The sequence below is a fragment of the Semicossyphus pulcher genome, unplaced genomic scaffold, assembly GCF_022749685.1.
Source record: "Semicossyphus pulcher isolate SPU_LCO1_2020_fin unplaced genomic scaffold, fSemPul1.0.p SCAF_19, whole genome shotgun sequence".
Taxonomy (NCBI): Eukaryota; Metazoa; Chordata; class Actinopteri; order Labriformes; family Labridae; genus Semicossyphus; species Semicossyphus pulcher.
Genome location: NW_027211692.1, coordinates 6954126 through 6977284, shown reverse-complemented (window position 1 = coordinate 6977284; position 23159 = coordinate 6954126). Strand labels below are relative to the sequence as shown.

Genomic DNA, 23159 nt, shown 5'->3' with positions numbered 1-23159 from the left:
ACTGAGACGCAGGACGGGGCAGGTGTGGAAGAGAAAACCTGGTTAAAAATGTCGCTGGTGTTTTCAGTGATACGTTTTGTAATTGCTTTTGTTTGAGTAATCGTCTGCACTAAGATAACACTCTCAAAGAAAACACAGGAGTGATCGGAGAGGGCAATATCTGTCACTACAACCTTGGAAATGTTTAGACCCTTGGAGATAATTAAGTCCAGAGTGTGCCCCTTATTGTGTGTGGGCTCTGTCCTGAGTGTTCTCAACATGGATGTTAAAATCGCCAACAATTACAACACAGTCAAAGTCAATGCAGATCAAAGACAGCGGTTCATTAAAATCATCAAAAAGGTTTGCACAGTATTTAGGTGGCCTGTAAATATTCAGGAGCGTGGCCCGAGGGCAGGACTTCAGCTGAAGAGCCACATATTCAAAAGAAGCAACATTTCCAAAGAATAACTGAGTGGCTGTAATGGCTGTGTCGGAACTGGGGGAGGTGGGCGCCATGCAGGGTTTATGGGAGAGAAAATGGGAGAGGGTCAGGGGGGTGCATCTAGTTCCAGCATTGACCAGCTCCTTCATCTGGTCAGTGAACTCCAAAAGGGTGGAGGAAGGAGAAAGCGTGATTAAGGAAGAGGATGACCTGGCTGGGGTATGTGGGGGTGAGGCACAGGTGTTGTTGAAAGGGTTGGAGATGGGTGGAGTCCCCTCTCCTTGGCTCTGATGTCTCTCCAGTTAAGAAATCACCTCGGGCGGGGGCAGACGGGGGTCTTATGTCTTCCTTCCGTGCCGATTTCTCTTGTCTCTTGTCCTTGGCATTGAGGACTGATGGGTGACGCAAGGAGTAAACTAGGTTAGAGGTGAACAGTTTTACCCCTGACTTGTTAAGGCAAATTCCATCTGATTTAAAAAGATGTCTGCAATCCCAGAAAATGTTGAAATTGTCAATAAAGTGTACCGAATGAAAAGTACAAGCAGATGAAAGCCACTGATTCAGTGTCCGCAACCTGCTGAATCTCTCATCTGCTTTTCTGACCGGTGGAATGGGGCCACTGATGAACACATCTGTATCCACAGAGCTGTGTTCAAGTCCTGTTTCAGCCCTTCAGATTGTTGCTTTGCAATATCATTTGACCCTATGTGCAGCATGATATTTTTCACTGTAGGATGTGCAGCAACAATATGCAGGATTCTTTTTGCCATGTCAGAGACCATATCCTTGGAAAAACGTTGTACTTTGGTGTTTTTACTGCACATTCTTTGTACATCTCTCAAGGCAGTGTCGCCCACAATCAGAGGTTGAGTCCCAGGCTTTAGCTTTCCCTGCAGCCTTTTACTTTTTGACATGCTTTCAGTCCTTACCCTGCTGCCTGAGGATGGAGGGTTATGGACGGAGGTTTGTTGCTAACCCTCCCTTTCACAGCTGTCCACCACTGTGTCTGACCAACTACCGGGGTTGAAGAGGCACTCTGCCTGGGAGGTAGTGAAGGCAAGCCGGTCTCATCACATATCTCAGCGCGCTGTGCTCTGCCTGTTATTCGTCATCCCATTTCCCAGGGATGTGATTTACTCTTGGGCTTTGCCCCAAGATAGTTCCAAGGAGGACTATCACTCAAAGATTTATTCCACAGTACAGAGCCCACCTGTTTCTTGGTAGTTTTGTCTGTGTTCCTTAGCCGTGTGTTAGCTTGCTCTTGTCCACTGTTTTGACTTAATGGTAAAGTGGTGTCATTCCCACACAGGTCACTTCTAGGCGGTGAATTTTGGTCTCAGGCACTGCAATCTTTTGTAGGAGTATCAGCAAAAGAAAGCAAAGCGGAGAGCGAGCAGCAAAGCGTCTGCACTGTAAGAAAGCAGTAAGTCAGAAAAACTGCATCAAACACGTCGAAAATACGCTCAAAGCCAACACTAAGATTTAACATAAAAATCTGAGCAAAACTAACTTACATCTTCATGGACGCACGCATGATAAAAAAAGAGTCTGTTGGCGACCACTGATGTCTCCATAGTAGGTGCAGTAAACAAGTCCAGGCATGTCTCCCTCACTGCCGTGTTTCGGGGGGATGCTGCATTCAGGTGCGCTCAGAAACGTAAGTGATCAGACGTGTGACCTTTTATACAGTGCCTCTTCCGTCAAGCGTGAAGAAGGGTGCAAGGGTGTCTGCGATATGGCAGTTATGATGATATCAATTCCTCTACAAGGCAGACTTGATGTTCTCTGCAATAAGGTGGAAAGAAACATGTGCCTAAAGGGCTGGAAAATATCGGCAAAAAATCTAATATCCTGCATCCCTAATTTGTAGTATAAAACGCGTATAGAACAGATAATACTGATAGATAGCCTGCATTGTGTTTAATTGTTAGCGCATATACTGTATGCAAAGCTTTAAGTCACATGACCTGAACTAACCGCAATCTTTCAATCTTTACAGTCGGTATCTTTATTGTCCCCAGAGGGAGATTAGATTCGCAGGCAGGTAACTAAATTAGTCATGCCTCATTTACAAACACATCAGTTAAAACAACATTAGCAGCACACCTGTGTCACCTCAATCTGCAGTAATACCAACATCACTGTGTCACTTACTAATAAAGTCTCTGTACTTTGTGCATACACGTCTGTATTAGTAGGAAGTATGTTACAATGACTATGAGGAAATAAAGTAAAGATTAATTTAAAATCTTTTAGACACATCAGATTTTCACAAATGACATTTAGTTTAATACAACAGTCAGTTCTGACCAAGTAATCTGATTGGACAAGAGGCATCCCATGAGTGGTGATATAGAGAACATCACTGGGACTTTTTACTCTATGTATCACTCCACCTCAGCCAGTTCTGAATACTTTTCTGTGTTTATTTTGCACATAAACACCCAGTCAAATTCCTTGTATATGTAAACCTACTTGGCAATAAACTTGATTCTCATTAATTAACGTTACAGCAGACTGTGTATGTCTACATTGATCAAGCTGGTACCTCTGAATCACACAGCAGACTCTGACCTGTAGACTCAGAGTGCAGGAGAATGTTTGGGTTGCTTGGCAACAAAAGTCCAGTTTCAGTTAAGTTGAGGAACTAGTTGAGTTGGTGGAGCAAAAAATAATCTATTGTTGATTGTTACCTTTTACTACTATTTTCCGCTTGTATAACTGTTGTATAAAAATCACACTCGAGGTCGTGATGTCCTGAATATCAGCACAGTGAGGATATTCAGTTCAACATCACTCCTTTTCATGTGATGCTGCTCAAATATATACAGATACAGTATATATCATGTTATAGTACATCATGTGTGACAACAAGTGTTTCTGTTTGAACCATTGTATTTTTGTAACATATATTTAAAACTAAACAGATGACTGTCATGCTATTTATAGATGGGTAATACGTAATAAACTGCACTGCAGATATATTCAAAATTAGATATGATAACACAGTAAGATTGAAAGTAATCTACTATGCACTACATTATTTAAATCTACAAATTATGCAGTGTGGTATACTGCACATATAATATCTACATACAAGTCTCTACTATATCCACAAAGTCACAGATCATCAGCTGCCATAGTGTCCGTTGAATTTGCACCAAAAGTTTTCTGATGTTTTTCCAATTTCAACTTTAAATTCTCCAACAAAGACATCAAAAGGTTTGTTGATTTCAATGTAGTGAAAATACTTGTAGCTTCCGTGTCAGTGACATTTTGCAAGCCTCCTTAGAAGTAATCTCCTTTTAACATACATGTACGTATTTTTGAACCCTGGATCTGTTCCACTGCACAGACTAATCTTTAGTCCAATAAGACAAGAAGGAGACAATAACAACCCTAAATCCTTAGACATTTTCTCCCCTCTCTTCAAGAATGCAGACTAGCATGCTTATCTTTAACACGCAGGTTTGCACAGTTCTACTTGAAGGCTCCTTTTCAGCCGTAATAAACAAAAAACCCAGAGTCATTTAACACTTCTTTAGGAATTACCATTTCAGCTTTTCATGGAGCATTTTCCTCTTAGGCGAAAGCCTTTCTACATGTGAGGATTTGCAAGTAACAACTGTGAAATGCAGCTCAAACATGTTGTTATAAATGAAAGCAATTGAGGCCGGCCCTGAGAACAGCCTCGACAAACACCCGGCTCTATTAGTATGGAGCGCATGAGTCCGTGGGACTGGGTTGGGGTTTTATATTCTATGGCCTCACACTGCTGCTTTCAGCAAACAGTCCACCATTATTCGGTCTGACAAGAGAACAAACACTGCGCATTCAAGGGTCAAGAAAAAGCACGCCCCCCTCTCTTTGTCAAGTCCCTTCATCCTGCATCCTTATGTTGCTTTGTTTTTTCTCACATTTTCACACTTCCCCTCGTATCCGCTTGTTATTTCACTTCTTCTTTTCTTTTCTATTCGGTCACCAGTAGCACCGGAGAGCTGAGAAACACTGAACATGTGCACTTGAAACAATGCGAGCCTTTCAGCTCCTGGGTGACACAGATTTTTGTCTCCATGAGCTCATCTCTTCAGGCAGGAAGGGTGTGAAATTTGTGTTTGTTTTCCAAGATAAGATTAAAAGTGTTATTCTTTCTTTTTTTTAATTTATGTAAGACTTGCACAAACTATTCTGAAAGGTGTCGTAAATATACAAAGCTTAATTGGTTCAAGATATATTTTGCAGGGTTTCCCATTATGCATATCACTTTATATTTTTCAGTGAGTCAAAGATTTGCCAAAGCTTCTTAAGTTACTGTGGCCTCGTGGCTGTCAGGGCATTCATACTGTACATAATTGACTGATAATGAGCGAGAAACTCTTGGTTTTAAATCCTCAATGACCTTTACATGGCGAAGAAAGGCCTACAGCTGCTAATTCAGCCTTTTGTTGTTATTTCCCCTGCTACTGAGAGTTCGAGCTTTCGCTCTCTAAACTGTGTGACTGACTGTTAATTAAGACACTTGAGGCTGCATCCTCTTTGACAGACAGGAATGCCATTCAAGGGCAATCAAGGAATACTCAAACCTCACCTACACAATCAAACAAAGCCCTCAGGAGTGACTTTAATACCTCCTTTCCAGGAGTCCAAAACTAAATGTCGGATAATTGATTTATTTACTGGCTTATTCGAAGATTCGCGAGAATCAGACACCTCAGCTTTGCAGTGTTCAGGTGTCATTATTATGCTGAACAAGGCCAGAGAAGAAAAGTCCTATTGCAGTTTGAATGTCAGTGTAATTATAGTGTGAATTATTCAGCTGCACAAAATGTATTTAATAAGTGCAAGAATACTAGTAACTCTTTCCAAATTGAGTTATTCTATATTATGCTCTTGTTGGTGACAGTGGGTTAGACAAACAGAAAAGAATACTAAGAGTTTATTGCAGAATATACAAGAATAACTTGTGCCCACCCGAGTCTGAACAGTCTGTTTCCAGGCCTAATGATGTTGCCATGATCGGGGATAAGTCCTGAACCTCGGGTGCTTGGCAGGACACCCTGTGCCCCTGTTTGGAAATCAGCAACCCGCGACAGAGCAGATCTTCTGCAGAGTTGTGCATCCACAGCTGGCAACTTGCTAATCCTTAAGGTGCTTGGAAAAATTCTGTTTTAGCTAATATTTCCAGGCGAGGCTAATAGGATTAAACTTTAAAAAAAAACCCAGAGAGTTTGCATGTATGTGATGCCAGTCATTTGTAGACACAGAAGTATGAGCCTAGAAAACATCCAAACAGCACCATATTAAAGGGCCAGTTCGCCAGTTTTCAACCTCAGCCCTATCATGCTATTATGGGGAGCTAATGCCATTATGACAGACTACACCAGACTACGTAAAACGCGTCATCAGGTGGAGGCCAGGGCGCTTGCTAAACTACACATCCTCAATCTAGGATGCCCACCTCTGATGTCATGTCTCGTTCAAAATCGTCAGGATTGAAATGCTGACTGCAGACCGAAGATATTTCAGACGATCCACCGGTATATTCTTGTTGTATTTTGGATTCTGTCCCGCTCTGAGCCATTGCCTGTAGCGAATACGGTAGCATTTCACTCCAGTGTCTCTGGCTGGGCCGTTCCTTTCAGAGGGAGGGCAATGCAATGCACCCTGGGTGTTGTAGGAATGATAGAATGGGTGAAACCACAAGTTGTTTGTACAACCTTCTCCACAGATATGGCAATATTATTGCTTGTATCACATACAGAGAACAGCAGCTTTGAATGACAGTGGTGTTTTCCAGGGGTGAATTGCTCCTGTAAGTTGTTTTTCTGCTCTTTAGACATTTCCTCTATGATTCAAGTTTTTAAACAAATAAATGTAATGTTTGTTCATTATCAAAAAAATCATCTCTTTAGCTAATGTGGAGGTTTGTTTGAAGACTTCTCTGTAACGGGTGACCAATGACATCGTTTTGAGGACACTGGAGCATGAAGCCACTGACCCCCTCCTGCAATCACATTGTACAGTATTTCCTCTGACACATTTCTCTCCTGGGCCTCACATAAAGGAGCCCCAGCTGAAATAAGAGCTCTGGGAATTCTTCACTGCCTTTTCAAACAGGCAAGGTTGCTACTTCTGTGTGACACAGGAAGAAAGTCACAGAGCAGTTTCCACATCAACCTTACTGTCTGCTGCTGTTTGGAACCAAAAACAGAAAGTGCGGGAGCAGGGTGAAGGTTGTTGCTTTGTCAGTCACATTGTGAAATATTACATTTTAAAGAACACTGAAGCACCTTCTCTGGTTCAGTCACATTTAAATGATAAAGTCATTAATTAGGTTCTTTACCTTGAACGACTTCCTGTGGATTTTGCTCCAGCTAATGAAAATATGCTCTTGTTCTCATGAGCTATTTAGTTTCACTGCTCATTCAACTATCGCATTTATGTATTTAGACAGAAATTCTCTTCATCACACCAAACATAACAGGCTAACTTTGTCCATATAGATGATCAGAGAGTCAGATGAAATGTGAAATCTACATGTTTATTCATGATGTGATGAATAAAAGTTTAAGACACAAAAGTAACTCCAGCCGTTGTAGTCCGAATTTGGGCCGGAGCACTGAGAGTTGAATCACCTTTAAAGTTGAGGTTCAGATGTTAATCTCAAAGAACTTTCCCTGCTGAGAGCAAAGACTAGCTTGCTTTAAGCCCTGCATGGCTCTCTGACCCAGCACTTTTGTTCAGAGCTGCCTCTGGCCTTTCTTTCAGGCCCCTCAAACGTCGCCTCAGAGTGACCACTGTGTCAGAGAGGACACAGAGGCGACAGCAGCCGGAATGGACCCTGCAGAGCAGCCACATTTATGGCAGAGCTGTTCCCTGAAAGGCTGTGCTGATAGAAAAGGGTTTAGGGCCTGTGAAACCATAACAATTCTAAGTCTTTCAAGCCACGGCCAACTCGTTACTGCTGATACAAGGCTTAGGGTGATTAGACCATATCTCTCTCCCTCTCTCTCCCCTGCCATGTGCTTTCCCTCCTTCAACAGGATTATCATATCCCTTTTCCCTTAATTGGAGGGATGAAAAGTATGCTGGTATGGTCTGGTACATGGAACCTAAAGACGAGGCATTTTGTGGAGTCAATTTAAGTTGTGAACATAGAATGAACTTTCCATCCCAAAAATGACACTTAGACATGTGGAATTTCTTTGAAACACTTTGGGACATAAGTTACATATTCTGTAACTTAAGTCAGCTGACCGTTTTCTCTCTCATATCTCATCCTGGACGCAGCATTGAGAGAAAGAAGTCGAATGCAAATTTCAAGAAGAATTTCAAGAATTTAAAATTAACCCGATTTAAAGTCTAAAGATCAACTAATGGCCCTGGACACTGCAATGTAAATACAGTATTCACATACACTACACTACCAAAGTTTCTGCTGCACTTTCTGCTGGGGGAAACCTTGTGAAGTGTGCTAAACTGAATTTTCATCCTTCGGGGATTGTAAATATCTACAGCAAATAGATATGATCTGAACATTAGTTTAAAATATACAGTACCTTGGCTGTGTTCGAAATGGCATACTGTATACTACATACTGCATACTCTGTTCGGCGGTAGTATGTAGTCGGAACTGTTCAAATTTATTGAGCAGTATTCTACGCCAGGTGGCAGTTTCTGGTTTTGGAAAGCGTAAGTAAACAAAAGCCCACCAACAGGAAACAGCTGCTTCTTTAAATATAGCGCCCCCTTCTGCTGCTGTCTGCCATTTCAACTGCCGTTATGACGTTCCAGCGCCTTGCATTGTGGGATACAGTTGGCGAGGCAGGCTGGTCCAATGCACACTGGAGATCTTTTCCAAATCAGTCCGACATCCGGGTTTTTTTTGGCATTTTGTTTGCATACTGCATACTACATTTTGGCCAAATCAGTACGGGCTGCTAGTATAGTATGGCATTTCGAACACAGCCCTTGTTTTCTGGAGACCATGATCAATAATAAATCATCATCAAACATCATCATCATTACAAAGCCTCATAGTGGCCTAGTCATTAATGGGTGCAATCTCTAGCTAATGATCAAAATATCTAAGGCTTACTAGCTTGGTTAGTTAGTTAGCTCTAACTCCTACAGTTTGCTGTTTGTAGCTTCTTGAATTTGTTTTCGGTTAACGCAGCTAATTTAGTTTGTGGAGGTCAACGTTCTTTAGGTTGGTGCTTAGCTAATGTAATCATTATCTAAGGAATTACACAGCTGCTAATGCCTGCAAGCTAACATCACTCCTCACCCCGTCCCTCTTTGTTGTTACGCCTGTGGACAAAAAGTTGTTCTCTTTTTGAGTCTTGTGTTCCAGGCACCTCCTCTGGTATTAATACAGCGATTGACTGCTGATGGATTGATCAATGCATTCTTATTTGAAACTATTGTGGTGAAAAATAAATTTGTTTCCAATCACTATTCTGTATTTATTCATTTTACTGAATGAAAAATTAAGAAAAGCTTGTGATGACTAACTCCACTATTGGTCCTTTAACTGCTGGACCTCCTGTCTGCTTTTACTGCAGCCTTTAAAACTCAGAGTAATAACAGAAAGCGGTTACATTTCACCAGTATTCATATTATCGCCTTTATTATGGAGGTTAAATACGATGCTCCCGTGGCTTCTCTTCCAGTGTGATTTGTCTTAATAGCATCTGAAAGAATTCCTGTTAATTAAAAACTAAAATCATCGGCCTGTGACCTTTATTCTGGCATCTATCTCCATAAATGCTGCTTGACATTTTAGTGCACATTACAATTATTGCAGATCATGGAAACTGTTCGCAGACAAAGTCCATTTTCAGCATATGATCACTTAGTATTTTTAGATGCATTGTTTCTATAGAACAAGATTCACAGGCCGGTCCCAGTTTATCCTGCCTAATCAGTGTGTTGCTGGCTCTGTGGGCAAAGTGCCGCCTGCCTGTCTGCCTGGCTGAATGAACAGACGAGGGTCCACGGGGCATCGTGGCCCCACGATGCTTGAGGGTGACCAAATAAGGGCTGTCTGCAACATGTATGCAGGGAGGAGGCAGGGGCACTAAGTTGGCACAGTCTGGGCTCTCACATTCTTTGGCCTCTTTCAAAAGGCTTCTGTCCCTCATCACACGTCCACTAGCACAGAACGTGTACGTAGAAGTGAAGCTACATGAATTGTACAAAGGGTTTGGTGAAGAGGGTTGTGTTAGAGGCTGGTTGTGGTTAAGTGGTTAAAGTAGTAGCAGCAGTTAAAATATTATTTATAGAAACATCGACTACAAGTGCTCAAAGGCTTACTAGAAATCAAAAAGGCAGAGTGCAGGCGGTCAACTTATTCAGTGAATGAATTTAAGATGGGTTAGGGTTCGCACTAGCACAACCACACGATTTGAATGAGAATATGGATATTATGTAGAATACAGTCTGAAATAAAGCACCCATACCTGTTTTAGCTGTGCATTCATTACAGATGATGTATGCTTTGGCTGTAAACTGCACTGCATTGCGGAGACCTGAACATAAGAGACACCGATATTGTTCACTAAGTTCTGTCTCAGGGCTGTGAGTGCGGGTTAAAGATTAACTCTGGTGTTTTCCTTGGGGCCTCTTTGAAGTGGACTTACTTCAACCCCTGCTTATCTTAATTAGAAAGAAATCTGGAGGAGTGAAGTGGTCCTCTGGAAATGAGCACCTCCACTCCCCAGCTCCCCAGAAGGCCGCACTGAAGCTTTACCAGGACTTTAAGCACTCCTAAAAAAACCAATATTTTCTTGTTTCATGTTAGGAATTTATTGTAGTTTAAACTCAGAAGTGCTGCTTCTGGATGTATCCTCCTCAGACCTTGCTGGATATGAAAAATGAATAATTGATGGAGCCACTTTGTGGAAACTGTGGAAGGCAAACAGGTGTTTAAAGTGATTCATTTTGAAAGGGAGAGCTGCCTCTTTGATGCTTAGCTGGATGTGTGCGCTGTTTCTTCAGTGTCATGTCAATAATTATGCAAAACATGTTGCCATTTAATGTTGTTATTGAAATGTATGAGTTTCTTGGGATCCCATAGATAAATGGTTTGAAATGTCCTGGACACAGTGTTTGATTATGAAGAAATTATGCAAATCATCTGTTTTTTAAATTATGCTTTAGATCAAGAGTATCCACTGTGTTAAAACCATTACAAAGTCTGTGCCAACGTGTGAAGTCAGATAAACAGACCTTCACTGTTTCCATTACCTCAGTGGAGGACGGGCTCCTTCACGTCTCAGAGATCACACATGCAGTGTTTACTGGGGGCATGCGTGCCATGCTGCTGGCTGTAATCCAGACGGAGTAGGGAGGTCCTGTCATACACAGGTCGCCTGTCTCCACCAGAAGGATGTGGAACACACAGGAAGCTAAACCCAACACTGTGGTAGACCATAAGAATGTATAACCTGAGACATTTAATCAAAAACACGTCTCTAGTGCCAGTTGACATATAAACAATAGAGAGTCAACATCTACATTTGCAGTATCTGTTGCTTTAAACACATTTCTAGGGCAAACATATCTACCTCTAAATAATCGTCTTCTGTGCACAAATCATTTAAGGCAGTAAATACATTTTAGTGCTGAACCTATGTGCATATCCCTCATGATAATTCTCATTCAGTAGGTGATGCAAATTTAACAGAACAAAATCCTTGTGCATGATGCACATCACCATCAGTAGTAATAGCGACTTATTTGGGATTAACAGAAAAATGGATATGCATATTATTAGCGACTTTCTTGCTGAGCAGACATCCTATAAAAGCTTTGATATTTGAGGAAAAATTCCCCACTCAACAAAATAGAATTTTGTTTGAAGTTTCACCAAATGAAACATAATTTAGGGGCCGTGCAACTTTGAAGGAAACGCTGAGACAAATTCCTCTCATAGCATGAAGTGTGAAGGAAACAATGCTCTGAGTCATAATAAGGTCAGGGACTCATTAACAGCGTTGAACATTCAACTGTGTTGAAGAGGTGCCCCTGAAAAAAGAACAACCTCTATTTTCCGAGAGCTAACGCTGTTCAGTGTTTACGAGAACTTCTTGAAATGTTCACAACTAAATGATTCAAGCATTTTCTAAATTTTGCAAGAGAGAGAAAAACAGTTTCTTGTCTTATTTTGCTCAAGCTTCACAGTTTCTGCAGCCTTTTGTCCCAATTACAGCTCGGTGTTGGCATCACACAGTCTTTCTGAAGTTCGCTCTGAACTGCAACTATAAGTTCACGAAACATCACCTTCTGTCTTCCGTAATCTATTTCTTTCCAGAGTTTTTGAAGCCCATTACTGCGGGTAACTAGAGTGCAGAGATATTTTCATTGACTTTTTTTTACCTGCAGGTGTTTTTGATGCGTGGATTTATGAATTATTAATTTAAGTTAGTGATTTAAGTAAGTTGTTTATGCGTTATAAGACTAAGGGGTGTCCGTACACTACCAGACCTAAGGAAAAAGCTCTGAACAGGTGCAGAGAACATGTGCGCACACACTCAGACACACTAACTCGTAAATGTATGCACCCTCACACATAATAAAACACCCATGGTGAATGTGTGTAAGTCTCACCGTATCCAATGAAGGAGGAAATGAACACAGTGGAGCGGTCAGCTGGATGTAACAGATTTACTGACCAGAACACCCGAGTGGGGCGGTGTAGAGACTCTCAGTTGTGCCTGATACAAACAATACACACTGTCCGTGCAGCCTCCTGACACTGTCAGAACTGCCAGATGTTTAGTGCCTCAGTCATCTGTGGCTCACCATTCCCATCCAGTACAGCAGCAGGCAGCAGCTCTGAAACCATTATTAATAAGACTGCTAGTCGCTGCTCCAGAAGTTACAACACTAAAATGTGGAGTGACTTCTTTATGAGTTCGTTTTTTAACATTTTCTGTGAGAGTTTGTGTATCTGTGTGTGTTTGAAGTCTGTAAGTCTTTAAAGTGAAAAGGTAGCACTGATCCCCTCCAGGACTGTAGCCTTGGCCTTTGAATCTAACTTCAAAAGCCAGGGATAAAGTAACCCAGTTCAGACAGGAAACAGACACCTTTTATCTTAATTAGAAATGAAGCAATTAGACGGCACAAACTCTCTTCTTTTTGCATAAGTGCTATGCAGCCCTCATACCACCCACTGAGTGCTGGCTAAAGTGTCTCAAAGTCAGGTCCTAAAGGTATCCAAGAAATCAATCTAATAAGGGGTTTTGAAAATCCCTGTTTCACCCCAGAAACAAATAGCTATGCTAATTTTAAAACCATGTTTTGGGAAGTGGAAAGTTCGGCTATTAGGCTATTTGTAACACTATTTGACTTTATGTTGTTTTTTCCATTGCTTTGTGATGATTTTAAGGGTGTGTTTTAAGTAGCATTAACATAACTGTATTTGTTTGCAGGAGGGAACAAACTGAAGAACCAGCAGTTCCGCCTGAACTGGGCCTGGATCTCTTTAGAGAAGGAACACTACGTGGTGGACGAACAGGTCAAGTTTCTGGAGGTGGTGCTGAAACGTCGGGGCTACCTGGGGGAGACCTCCTTCGTTAGTAAGCAGACACCAACTCTGATTTCATGATGGAACTTGTAAAAAATAATTAATATCCATAATTATTACATGACGTTACTCTAAAGCACTGAGAAATTGCACCATTTTAATCGATAGAAATGTATCTAAACTAAATTTCTATATTTAAAATGTTTATCTTGAAGATTCAGTTTTGTTCTCTTTGGCGGCACCTATGGTGATTAAAGGCTATTATGGGCGCATACGTCCCAGATAACCAGACGTCTATGGTTGGCTCCCTTTGTTACGGTTGTAACTCTTAATTTTCCTCGCTGACGGTCGCTTTCGTTTTAAGACTTTTTGACTTCATCTGAGTGTCGAATTTGTTTCTTTTTCTTTGGATTTTCACTTATTTTTGAAGTTGTATCTGTAGTCATCCATCTTTTCTTTGTTTGTTCGGCCATAGTAGATTACTGTTTACTCGCAACACTTGCAGAGACTGTAAAAGCAGCCGCTTAGCTCCGCCTACCCTCTCTGGCAGACCAACCACTGCTGGCTGATGGAAAACGCGTCACTAACTGGGCGCCGCTTGTGATTTTTATCGCGAATGTCACCACAGACACCCAGTCTGTAATACTGCAAATGCAAAGGCTTTCATCAGTGGGCCACAGGCTCGATTACCATTGTGTTCCGTCATTCTGTGATAGATAGTGACTTAACAGACATTTATTTAAATGAACTTTCTCACTTTAAGAGAATACTTTACATTGATAACAATAATTAACAAAGAAAGCGTAAAAGAAGATACATATTTTGCCCCTCTGGATTTAAAAAAAAAGAAACAATGATATTTGTGAAGTATTTATGTTATGTTGTCAGGCTGGTTGTTGTTTATACTGTCTGGCTCATCCAGAGACCTTGGGTAGACATTTATTTACATGAAAATCTTCGAGATTATTACTTTGAAACAAAAACACCAATAAATAAAACGACTACAGTATAAAATATTGATTCATTAAAATAAGCAGAGAAGATGACAAGATAACATTTTTTGGTTTTAGTGACATACTTGAGTAACACCACACACCACTCTATTGTTACTATGCAAAAGCAAATTTCACTTATTGCGCTGATTTTTTTTCAGGAACGTTCATACGTAACATTCAGACAAACAAAGAAATGTACAAATGTGCTGGAAAATACACACAATCCTTGTCATAAGATATTCTTCAGGATTCCCCTCCATCCATTCTGATTCTGTCTTGTTTAACTTTATAAAGTACTTAAAGTAGAGCGCCAGAAGCAATCATACTAATCGTACACAACCACACACACACTTTGATACATTTTAGGACGACTCTAAGTCTGCCTAGACACCCTTAGTGGTCACGCAGGTCATGACCTTTCACTTGTCTCTGGCCAGTGTTTATGTTCCAATCACACAAAAGCACAGTACAATCCCTCAGGGGCTGAAGACACACGAGAAAGGTCACCCAGAGTTGGTGGCCATGGAAAAGCGCCACTCCAAATGTTAGTCCAGGCAAACTACCAACTGGAACTAAACGAACAATAACTGTAACCTGCCTCTCATAAATCCTTAGTGCTGTAGAGATTTATGAGTGGCAGGAATTCTCACTGCTGGCACCACTGGCCTTTTTTAGTGCCACTATTAATTCTGTCCATAAAAACGAGGTGTGATTACAATGACCTGGTGTTAAAGGTCAGATCCCAATAGGATCATTTGCTGTCCTGTCGTCTGCATCTCTGTATGCCTCAGGGTGTCAGACTAATGAAACATCTCTGAGGTGATATGCAAATTCTGCTGACCTTTATATGCCCAACACTGCACAGTATATATACCGGAGCTCATTAAGTCAAGTGAAATAGAAAAATGCTCATTTTAAGGCAGGTTTTATAAACTCTACAGATTTTATTTATTCACAGTAAGAAGTAACTGAAAACAAGCATACACATCTTTAGTTGATCCTGTTGATGAGGTGTAAGAAGAAAATAAATGTAAATTGAAAATGGACTGAAATGCCCGTTTGATGACCGCACAGGGATCTCTGAAAATTAATGATAAACAACAGTATGCGCTATATCTCGTAAAGGGAGCATAGGCAAACAAACAAATAACGTCCCATGTTTGGATTTTCTGAAGCATAGCTACTGTTTTATTAATGGTCACATTATAAATTAAAGAAGCGCTACTTTGAACTTTGGATGCACTCAGTGTTCATCGCCTGCAGAAAAAACACCCAGCAGCGCTATAATGTCCGAAATGACTGTTCTCCGCTTTCAAGTCCAAACCGTCGCTTTTCACAGTGCAGTTTTCTTATGATTGAGGCAGGATGAAGGGGAATGATAATGGGGGAGGGAGGATGGTGTACCTCGGTGTTGTGATGAGATTTTTTCATGTCAAAACCATTCTGTTTTACAATGAGCTCAGAAAAGTACCAAAAAGTTCCTCTCTAAAGGCGTGAGTGGTGAAACGAATGTTGTCCATTTCTCATAACAGTAAGTGAGTGCATGTTTACACCCCCAGGCCTTGATTCTTTTATCAGACACCACATGCAGCACCACTCTTTTTTCAGTCTTATCTAATACTCTTTGAAAAAGTACTTTTTCACTTTCTAGCCAAGGAAAACATTTTTGGACCTAATAAAGAAATTGAGCAGAATCAATTTTTTGTTTGCTTTTACAGTCGTGTACTTCTGCTAACCTTTAGCCCCCTCCCTACCTTATTTAGGATGTAAACAAGAGTGTACTTTCATCTTCAGGAGGCAACCAGACAGCCAGGATTTAATAAATCATTTGAATTAATTTATCATACATTCTTCAAAACCATCCCTGCAGCATTTTCCTTGCAGGTACATCATTATTCTGAACATCCATTACTTTCAGGCTGAGTTTTGTTTCTTCCTTTGCTGCTACAAAGATCGAAGGGCAAATAGCAAACAGTTTTAATCGGCACAAACAGGACTCCGGAGCAGCCTGACAATCCAAGCCACCCATCTGCCTCAGAGTTGCAGTGAGATAGTGATTGATCCCAGGCCAGTGCCTTCTCATGGACACTGAGGATATCTCCTCTCGCCGAGCCCCGTCTGAGTGAACACTGATCAGAGGAGCCCACTGGTGGGCTACTGCTTCACTGGTCAATGTGCACAGTGCAGGTGGCACAGGTTTTGAGGCTACAGTGAGCCCACCTGCCACGCAGCCTCGGAGAGACTGCTGAGATCAGGGCCGTCCAATCCGGGCATTGTGCAGGAGATAGAGAATATCATACTCGCTCCTCTCCTAGCTGCTCTGTGAAGACTGCTGATTTTTCAAGCCCCATTGAGATTGACCATTTTATCTCAGCACATATGTGCAGGGGCCTTTTCCTTCTGTCTGCTCTTCCATATCAAAGCCCACTTTTTATGTCCATCAAAGAACAGAATGTTAATCCGTTAAAAAAAAAACAAATCATGCATTTCTCAATCTGTGGTCTTTTGAAGATCTCGTGTGGAGCCCTGATGCGATTTTTCATTTTTCTTTACTCTCTTTCCTCCCTCAGTTGTGAACAAACTGAGGGAGAAATTTTTCCAGAAGTACTGTTACATTTGTGCTCCATTTATCCGGTAATTACTTATTTTCCTACTTTTGTGGCAGCCTCCAAGAATGTGCGGCCATCTTCTTTCTATTTTCTGCCAGACCCCTGCTGCGAGTTATGTGGCCATTTAGCAAAGACAATGGAGAGGCTGTGTGACATTTCACCGGCCTCAGTGCCCCCGCTCAACAGGAATCCTGCCAGTGTCACAGCTATAGTGACTATAGGCCCCATCAAACTGCTCACATGCTGAAGGTCAGACAACGCCAGTTAGCCCCCAACCACTGCTGCTGAGACCAGGCTGACATTAAGGGTAATTGGCTTTATTCTCACAAGGGCTATTAAAAACAATGGATGATGGAAACTGCAACATAAAGATGGTCACATATTGTCAGGTTACACCAACTGGGGCGTGACTTTTTCCTGGCCCCTTTGATCTCAGAAGTTATAATTATAATTGGTAAGTTACACAATGCCGATTCAGTTCTGGGCATCTACATGTGTTTTCTGGACTTGGAGAAGGCCAAAAGTCGTGTCCCCCAGGAATGGTATGTGTATGGGGGATACTGCAGGAATATGGTGTAGTATACCAGGGGCTGTTGCTCCTTAGAATCGAAAGGAGCCAGTTGAGGTGATTTCTGGCATCTGATTAGGATGCCTCCTGGGTGCCTCCCTTTGGAGGTTTTCCAGGCACGTCCAACTGAGAGGAGACACAGGGGTAGACCCAGAGCTCGCCGGAGGGATTACATATCCCATCTGGCTTGGGAAAGCCTCGGGATCCCCCAGGAAGAGCTGGAAAACATCGCTGGGGAGAGAGACGTCTGGGCGAACTTGCCAAGCCTGCTGCTGCCGTGGGCAGGTGGAAGAAAATGGATGGAAGTTACACAGATATCAGGATTCACAGAATGTTTGTAGATGAAATATATTTGTTTATTAAAAGGTAGATAACAAAATGTATGCCTGAACCAAAACTAATTAACATTCTCTGATTTCCATGACACATGGTGGTTGCACAAGTTTCACAAATTTTACCTGATAAAGATAACAACCTATTTTTCCCCATGTCCTTCCTAAGGCATTGGCACGAAGGACGGCACTGCAGAAAAGGACAAAGACTTCCGGGGTAAGGCACAGAAACAGGTGCAATTCAACCCAGGCCAGACCACCGCCACCTGGAAGGTTCGGATCCTGTCAGATAGCGAGTATGAAGTGTCAGAGACCTTCCAGATCGTTCTGTCCGAGCCGGTGATGGGCGCCCTTGAATTCCCAGAGTCTGCGACTGTGGAGATCCTGGACCCCGATGATGGTCAGTGAGGATTTCATTTCAAAATCGACTCTTTTTTAGCCACAAGGATGTCAGTATAGGTCCTCTCATCTGACCTGTTTTATGTTGTTGGGTGATGCTTCTTTCCATATAGAAATCAATGCACACAATATTTTAGATGCAAAATTAATTTACATGAAAGCCGAGAGAAACTAACAACATCTTTTACTCAAATTGAATATGAAAATAGCTAAATATTGAGCGTCTATGTTTGCAGTATTTTCTTTCCACAAGTGGAGATAAACAAGGTCAAAAGGACAGAGAGATAACCACGCTGACTCCTCTCACATGTGAAATGAGTGTTGAGCAGATGAACTGAAAACAGCTGCACTCTTATAGAGAACGGAATAACATAAATATTGATAATGCTTCTCCTCGTCCCATAGGGCTTCACCGTGTGAAAGAGGAAGAATTTACTGTCAACAATTTAAAGTAATTAACATGGTTAATTGGCCATTTGTTTTACAGAACATCGTTCCCTGCAGCTCAATCAAATCACACTGGCAGCTCTCTCTCTCTCTGCGAGATGTGAATGTCTATTTTCTCTTTCTTTCTGCCTGGAACAGATTTTTTTCTTCCTCCAGTCATGTCTTTTATCATATCGTTGCACTGTTTAGGGTTTCTATACTTTTAATGATATTTGCCTTTCAAGGTCAAATAAACTCTGAAGGCTTCTAAAAATGTATTTTTCATTTCTTTTCACTGAAAAGACAAAAAGGGAAAAGCTCAAGGGCAGCCGCTGTGAAAAATACATGATTTTACAGCAGACAAACTTAAGTGGCTCCGGCTTGAAACAGTGAGAGTGTTAAAAAGAGAAGAGAAGAATGGCCACATCATCCTATGCAACTGTTTGCATGGTCCACAGGACAGGAAAGGTCAAGTTCTGTTGACTCACCACCACCTTGTTAATGTGGGTGAACGATACAAAGCTTCGGTCTGAGCTTTGTGGATTTCATGGCTGAAACGTTACAAGCTCATTACCTTCCTGATTGTCATGTGCAGCTCAGAGAAAGAGGGAGACAAAGAGCTGGAGAGCTGCCAGTAAAGCTGTCGAGTAAAAAAAAACAACATCTCTGCTTAACGTCTCTCTGCTCTCAAACCAAATAAAAACAGCTTCTTCCAGGCAATTTATGTTGGCAACAATAGACTTCCTAAATGAAACCAAGTGTGCGACATTGATTTGTACACATTGTTTTTCTCTAAAGGATTCCTTACTCTTTTCCTAATCCCTCGCTTCTTACAGATAACAATTTCCACATCTGTCTGTATCACTAACTGGGTCAATTACCAGAACTGTCTCACTGCGTTATCAGTGTAAGCAGCCTCTAGGTTGGAATATTTACTGCAGATAAATCAACGGTAAATGGGTTTTAATTAAACATGATCGAAGCATCACCAGCGGAGCTGTAATGAGAGCAGTCAATGGTCCCGGTGTGTAAGCTGTTAGCCTGCATAATGAAAGGTTTTGATAGAAATACTGTCACATATGATTTGATTTTCTGTCACGTTTTCCCTTTTTCTTCATCTCCAATCATTCAGTTCAATTCACTTGCCGGAGAACTGATCATACACAAGAGATTTCCTCATTCCAATACTGTCAAAAGATATAAGATAAATTCTGATAATATTAACACATCAAAGTAATGAACTAACGTTGGATGTTTCTCGCATACAGAGTCTACAGTGTTCATACCCTCAGCTGTGTACAACATAGAGGAGGACATCGGAGAGCTGCTCATCCCCGTGCACAGGAGTGGAGATGTGAGCCAGGAGCTCATGGTCATCTGCTACACACAGCAAGGTATGCAAAAGTTATGCAAAAATTACAATGACGGTTTGCAAAAATTATAATATATTCATAGCGTCACCCAGTCCATTAACAGGATTGGCTCCTTAGGTTTGTGACGTCTCAAACCTGCCAATCTGAAAACGTGTTGTTCAGCCTGTCCTTGGTACACTGCAGTTTAAAAGCAGACAGGCCCAGCCATGGAGATGACTGCTGATGTTGTCCCTGATATGTCTTGTAGCACATGAAGAACACCACATGGAGATGTTTACAAGGTTAAACACTTGATTTACACTGGAGAGGTTCTTATAATGTATCTGTAAAGGTGACCATGTATTGAAGCAGCAGATGGGCAAGGTTTCCATGTTGATGATAACTATGATAATGATAATATGGTGCAGTGTAGCAGTGAATGTATTCGAGAAAAAGAAACATAAAAAGCTCTGCCGTTCATCATTGACTCGATGGCAGCTGTTCCATTGTCACATGATGTAACCTGCAGACAGAGGAAGAAATGGAGGAAATGCAAAGAGCATGACCTGATGTGTAGACTAGTTGGATTAAAATGATTCTGTAAATGGTTGAGTGCAGTCAAGAGTGAATGCTTCTGTTTTCTTTTAAAGAAAACTTCGTTCTATTTCGAGAAAAAGCTTCAGTTGCTCTTCAGAGCTTGCAGGATACAGTAATGTGTTTATAGATGAAACAGAGTTACGTGAAAAACTGGTTAAAGAAAAGATTTAGGCTTTTCCTCTGGAGTTACTATTTTAATTGTGTATCCCAACATTTTGCTAGAAAAAAAAACTCAGGAAAAAGGGAAATCGAGCGTATTTGTGGATTTTTATGTAAAAAAAATAAAAACTGCATTCAGATCGTTAACTTTGCTCTCTGTAATTTTGTTTTCCTCCCACTCACAGTTTCAGCCACAGGCACCATCCCGACTGCAGTGCTGTCCTACTCTGATTACATCTCCAGGCCTGAGGACCATCACAGCATCGTGCGCTTCGACAAGGGAGAGGAGGAGAAATCCTGCAGGGTTGTTATCATAGATGACTCCCTGTATGAAGACGAGGAAAGCTTCAATGTCACCCTCAGCATGCCCATGGGGGGCCGCCTGGGCTCAGACTTCCCCTCAGCCAGAATCACAATCATGGCCGATATGGAAGACGGTAAGATGACATTTCACAGACCAGAGGTGTGAAATTGAATGCATTAAAGTGTGTAGTAGTCTGTGCAGGTACAAGAGGTCAAAGGTTGTCGATTATTAAAACTTTCTGGCATTTAGAGACAAGTTTGTTTTTCTATTCTTTAGAGAAGGCGATGGAATCTGTTTCCTGGCAAGAAAGGTTTTTATCTTTCATTTTTAGGTGCTCTATATGAAATAGATACGCAGAAGCTAAAAATAGGTTTGGAAAAAGTTTTGTAAATGTAAAATACTTTGCGGCATGAGTTGATCCAAAGAGAGGCATTGAAGACAGGTGGGCAGACAGACAGCAAACATGTTGGTGTGCCGGGGAAATGTGTGCTTGAGTTTTTTTCTTGGTTGTGTTTGTGCTTGTCTGACAATATCTCGGAGAGAGGGCGTTTGAGTGTGCGAGCCTCCTTCCTGGAGGCGAAGCCTTTATCTCATATCTGCAGGCTCAGACTGGAGGGCTGATAGTCTCCCATATCTTCCCGACGCCTCTTTGTTCCCCAACACCTGACGGCCATTCCTCAGTTCCCTATCACTCCACCGATCTCCGGAAGCACTGCTGTGAAGTCAAGACTCTGTGATTGCACGCAGGCAACACTGGAGCTGAAAACCGGGATGATTGCAGAGCAGACTTTTTTTTTTTACTCAAATCAAAACCCAATTGAAGCCGGATAATTGCAGTGATGTCGCAATATTCAATTCAGCATACTATCTAATTGCTTAGTTTAAGAAGTCAGAAAATCATGACCTTTGGGAAATTAGTCATTTTTTACGTGACTGACGTAAGTTTGCTTCATTGAAAAGTATTCTAATTTTCTCCATTAGCTCCAATTACTCCAAAATTAGAGTCTGCCTCTGGTAGGAGATTCCTTCACTTTATAGCAGAGTACAACTGTCATACACTTTCATTTAACAGATCAGGTTTGAGCACAGTTAGGTTTTGACAGTCAGGCCTGAAACAAATAATACATTTGTTGTTTTTGGTCAGTGACGATGGTCCTTCTGTCAACACATTTTCATTCATCATGACAAGTTGAAATAATCACCTCCCACACTTAAGTTCCCCTCCCAAGAAATGTTTGTGTTTAAACATTTAATAGTTGATTTTGTAACCAGGACAAAACCAGTGCTAATGATGTGACTCGCCTGTCCATGAACCTGTGTCAAGGAGGTGTCTTCGAATCTGATGCAGCAGCAGCTCTCAGACTGTGTAGCAGGTTTTTCTAACCTCCTGTTCCCTGTGGGATTTAAAGCAGACACGCTGCAAGTGGATTTGTTTGCCCTGCTTGAGGAAGGAAAGGGGTTACGTGATTGCGTCCGGTGTAACCTGAGAGTGAGTACAGGGCCTTTTGACCTCCGCTGCTCCTGGGTATTGACTCGAGACTGCCGAGACAGCTGCTGAGACACACAAGTTTTTAATGGGCTGTACGACAGTCGGTCCCCTCGACAGTCGGGCTGATTCACAAAGGAGTGCTTTACCACTGCAGCTATTACATTTCCAGACAGTGTCACAGCTTTTATGGATGGCTCTAACAGTGCAAGTATTGCATGTCTTTACAAGTGCCAGAGAGCTTATTGATTGGAGACATTATTGATTGATCTCTTACTATGACTGTCTTCACTTGGTCCCATACAGTTGCTTGTCATTTTCATTCAGGGAGGCTGAAAAGTGAAGCACATAGATTGGAATAAGAGCTTCAAAGGACGAGATAAGCCAGCTGGATCTTTGCTTTGGAAGTGGTCTCAGAGGAACAAAGGCAAAGCGTTCATGGTTTAAAAAACTACTCCTTAAGTTTGGCAGTTTCCTGTTACTGATAAGTAGATGTTCATATACTACGAGAGCCCTTAGCCGACATGCAACCATACATTTTATTGGTTATCTGGTCGTCTTCTCGAGATCTCAACTTATTTTTCTTGTTATCTCGGGAAATCAAAGCTGGTTTTTCCATTATCACAGATTAATTTGGCCCATTATCTCGATATAACAATGCTGGTTTTCTCGTGGTAACGGGATCATTTTCCGCCGATCTAGAAAACAAAACAACAGGTTGCTCACTGTGATATTTCAGACCAGGACATGCCATGCTGCCTTTTGCCACACTAGTGAGGTAAGTTAAGACTGTTTCTATGTTTGTTTTGTGCTTTTACAACTCTGGGGATATGAGTCATGATCATCTGACGTTACAGTGGTGCCGCGTTGTTATCTCGTGATAACGAGATAAATAAGTCGAGATCTCGGGAAAACGACCAGAAATGACTCGTTATCATAGGAAAGCGGAGTAAATATAATGTATGGATGAATGTCTGCT

General features: G+C 41.6%; 1 protein-coding gene across 1 annotated transcript in view; it reads left to right on the top strand.

Annotated features, from left to right (window-relative positions):
• Positions 1-23159, top strand: part of frem2b (FRAS1 related extracellular matrix 2b) — a 58416-nt gene that overhangs the window by 15294 nt on the left and 19963 nt on the right. Inside the window, exons 3-6 of the mRNA XM_069668772.1 lie at positions 12859-13005; positions 17627-17857; positions 19551-19676; positions 20576-20827. Of these exons, the coding sequence (XP_069524873.1) occupies positions 12859-13005; positions 17627-17857; positions 19551-19676; positions 20576-20827 (756 nt within the window). The remainder of the gene's footprint in view (positions 1-12858; positions 13006-17626; positions 17858-19550; positions 19677-20575; positions 20828-23159) is intronic.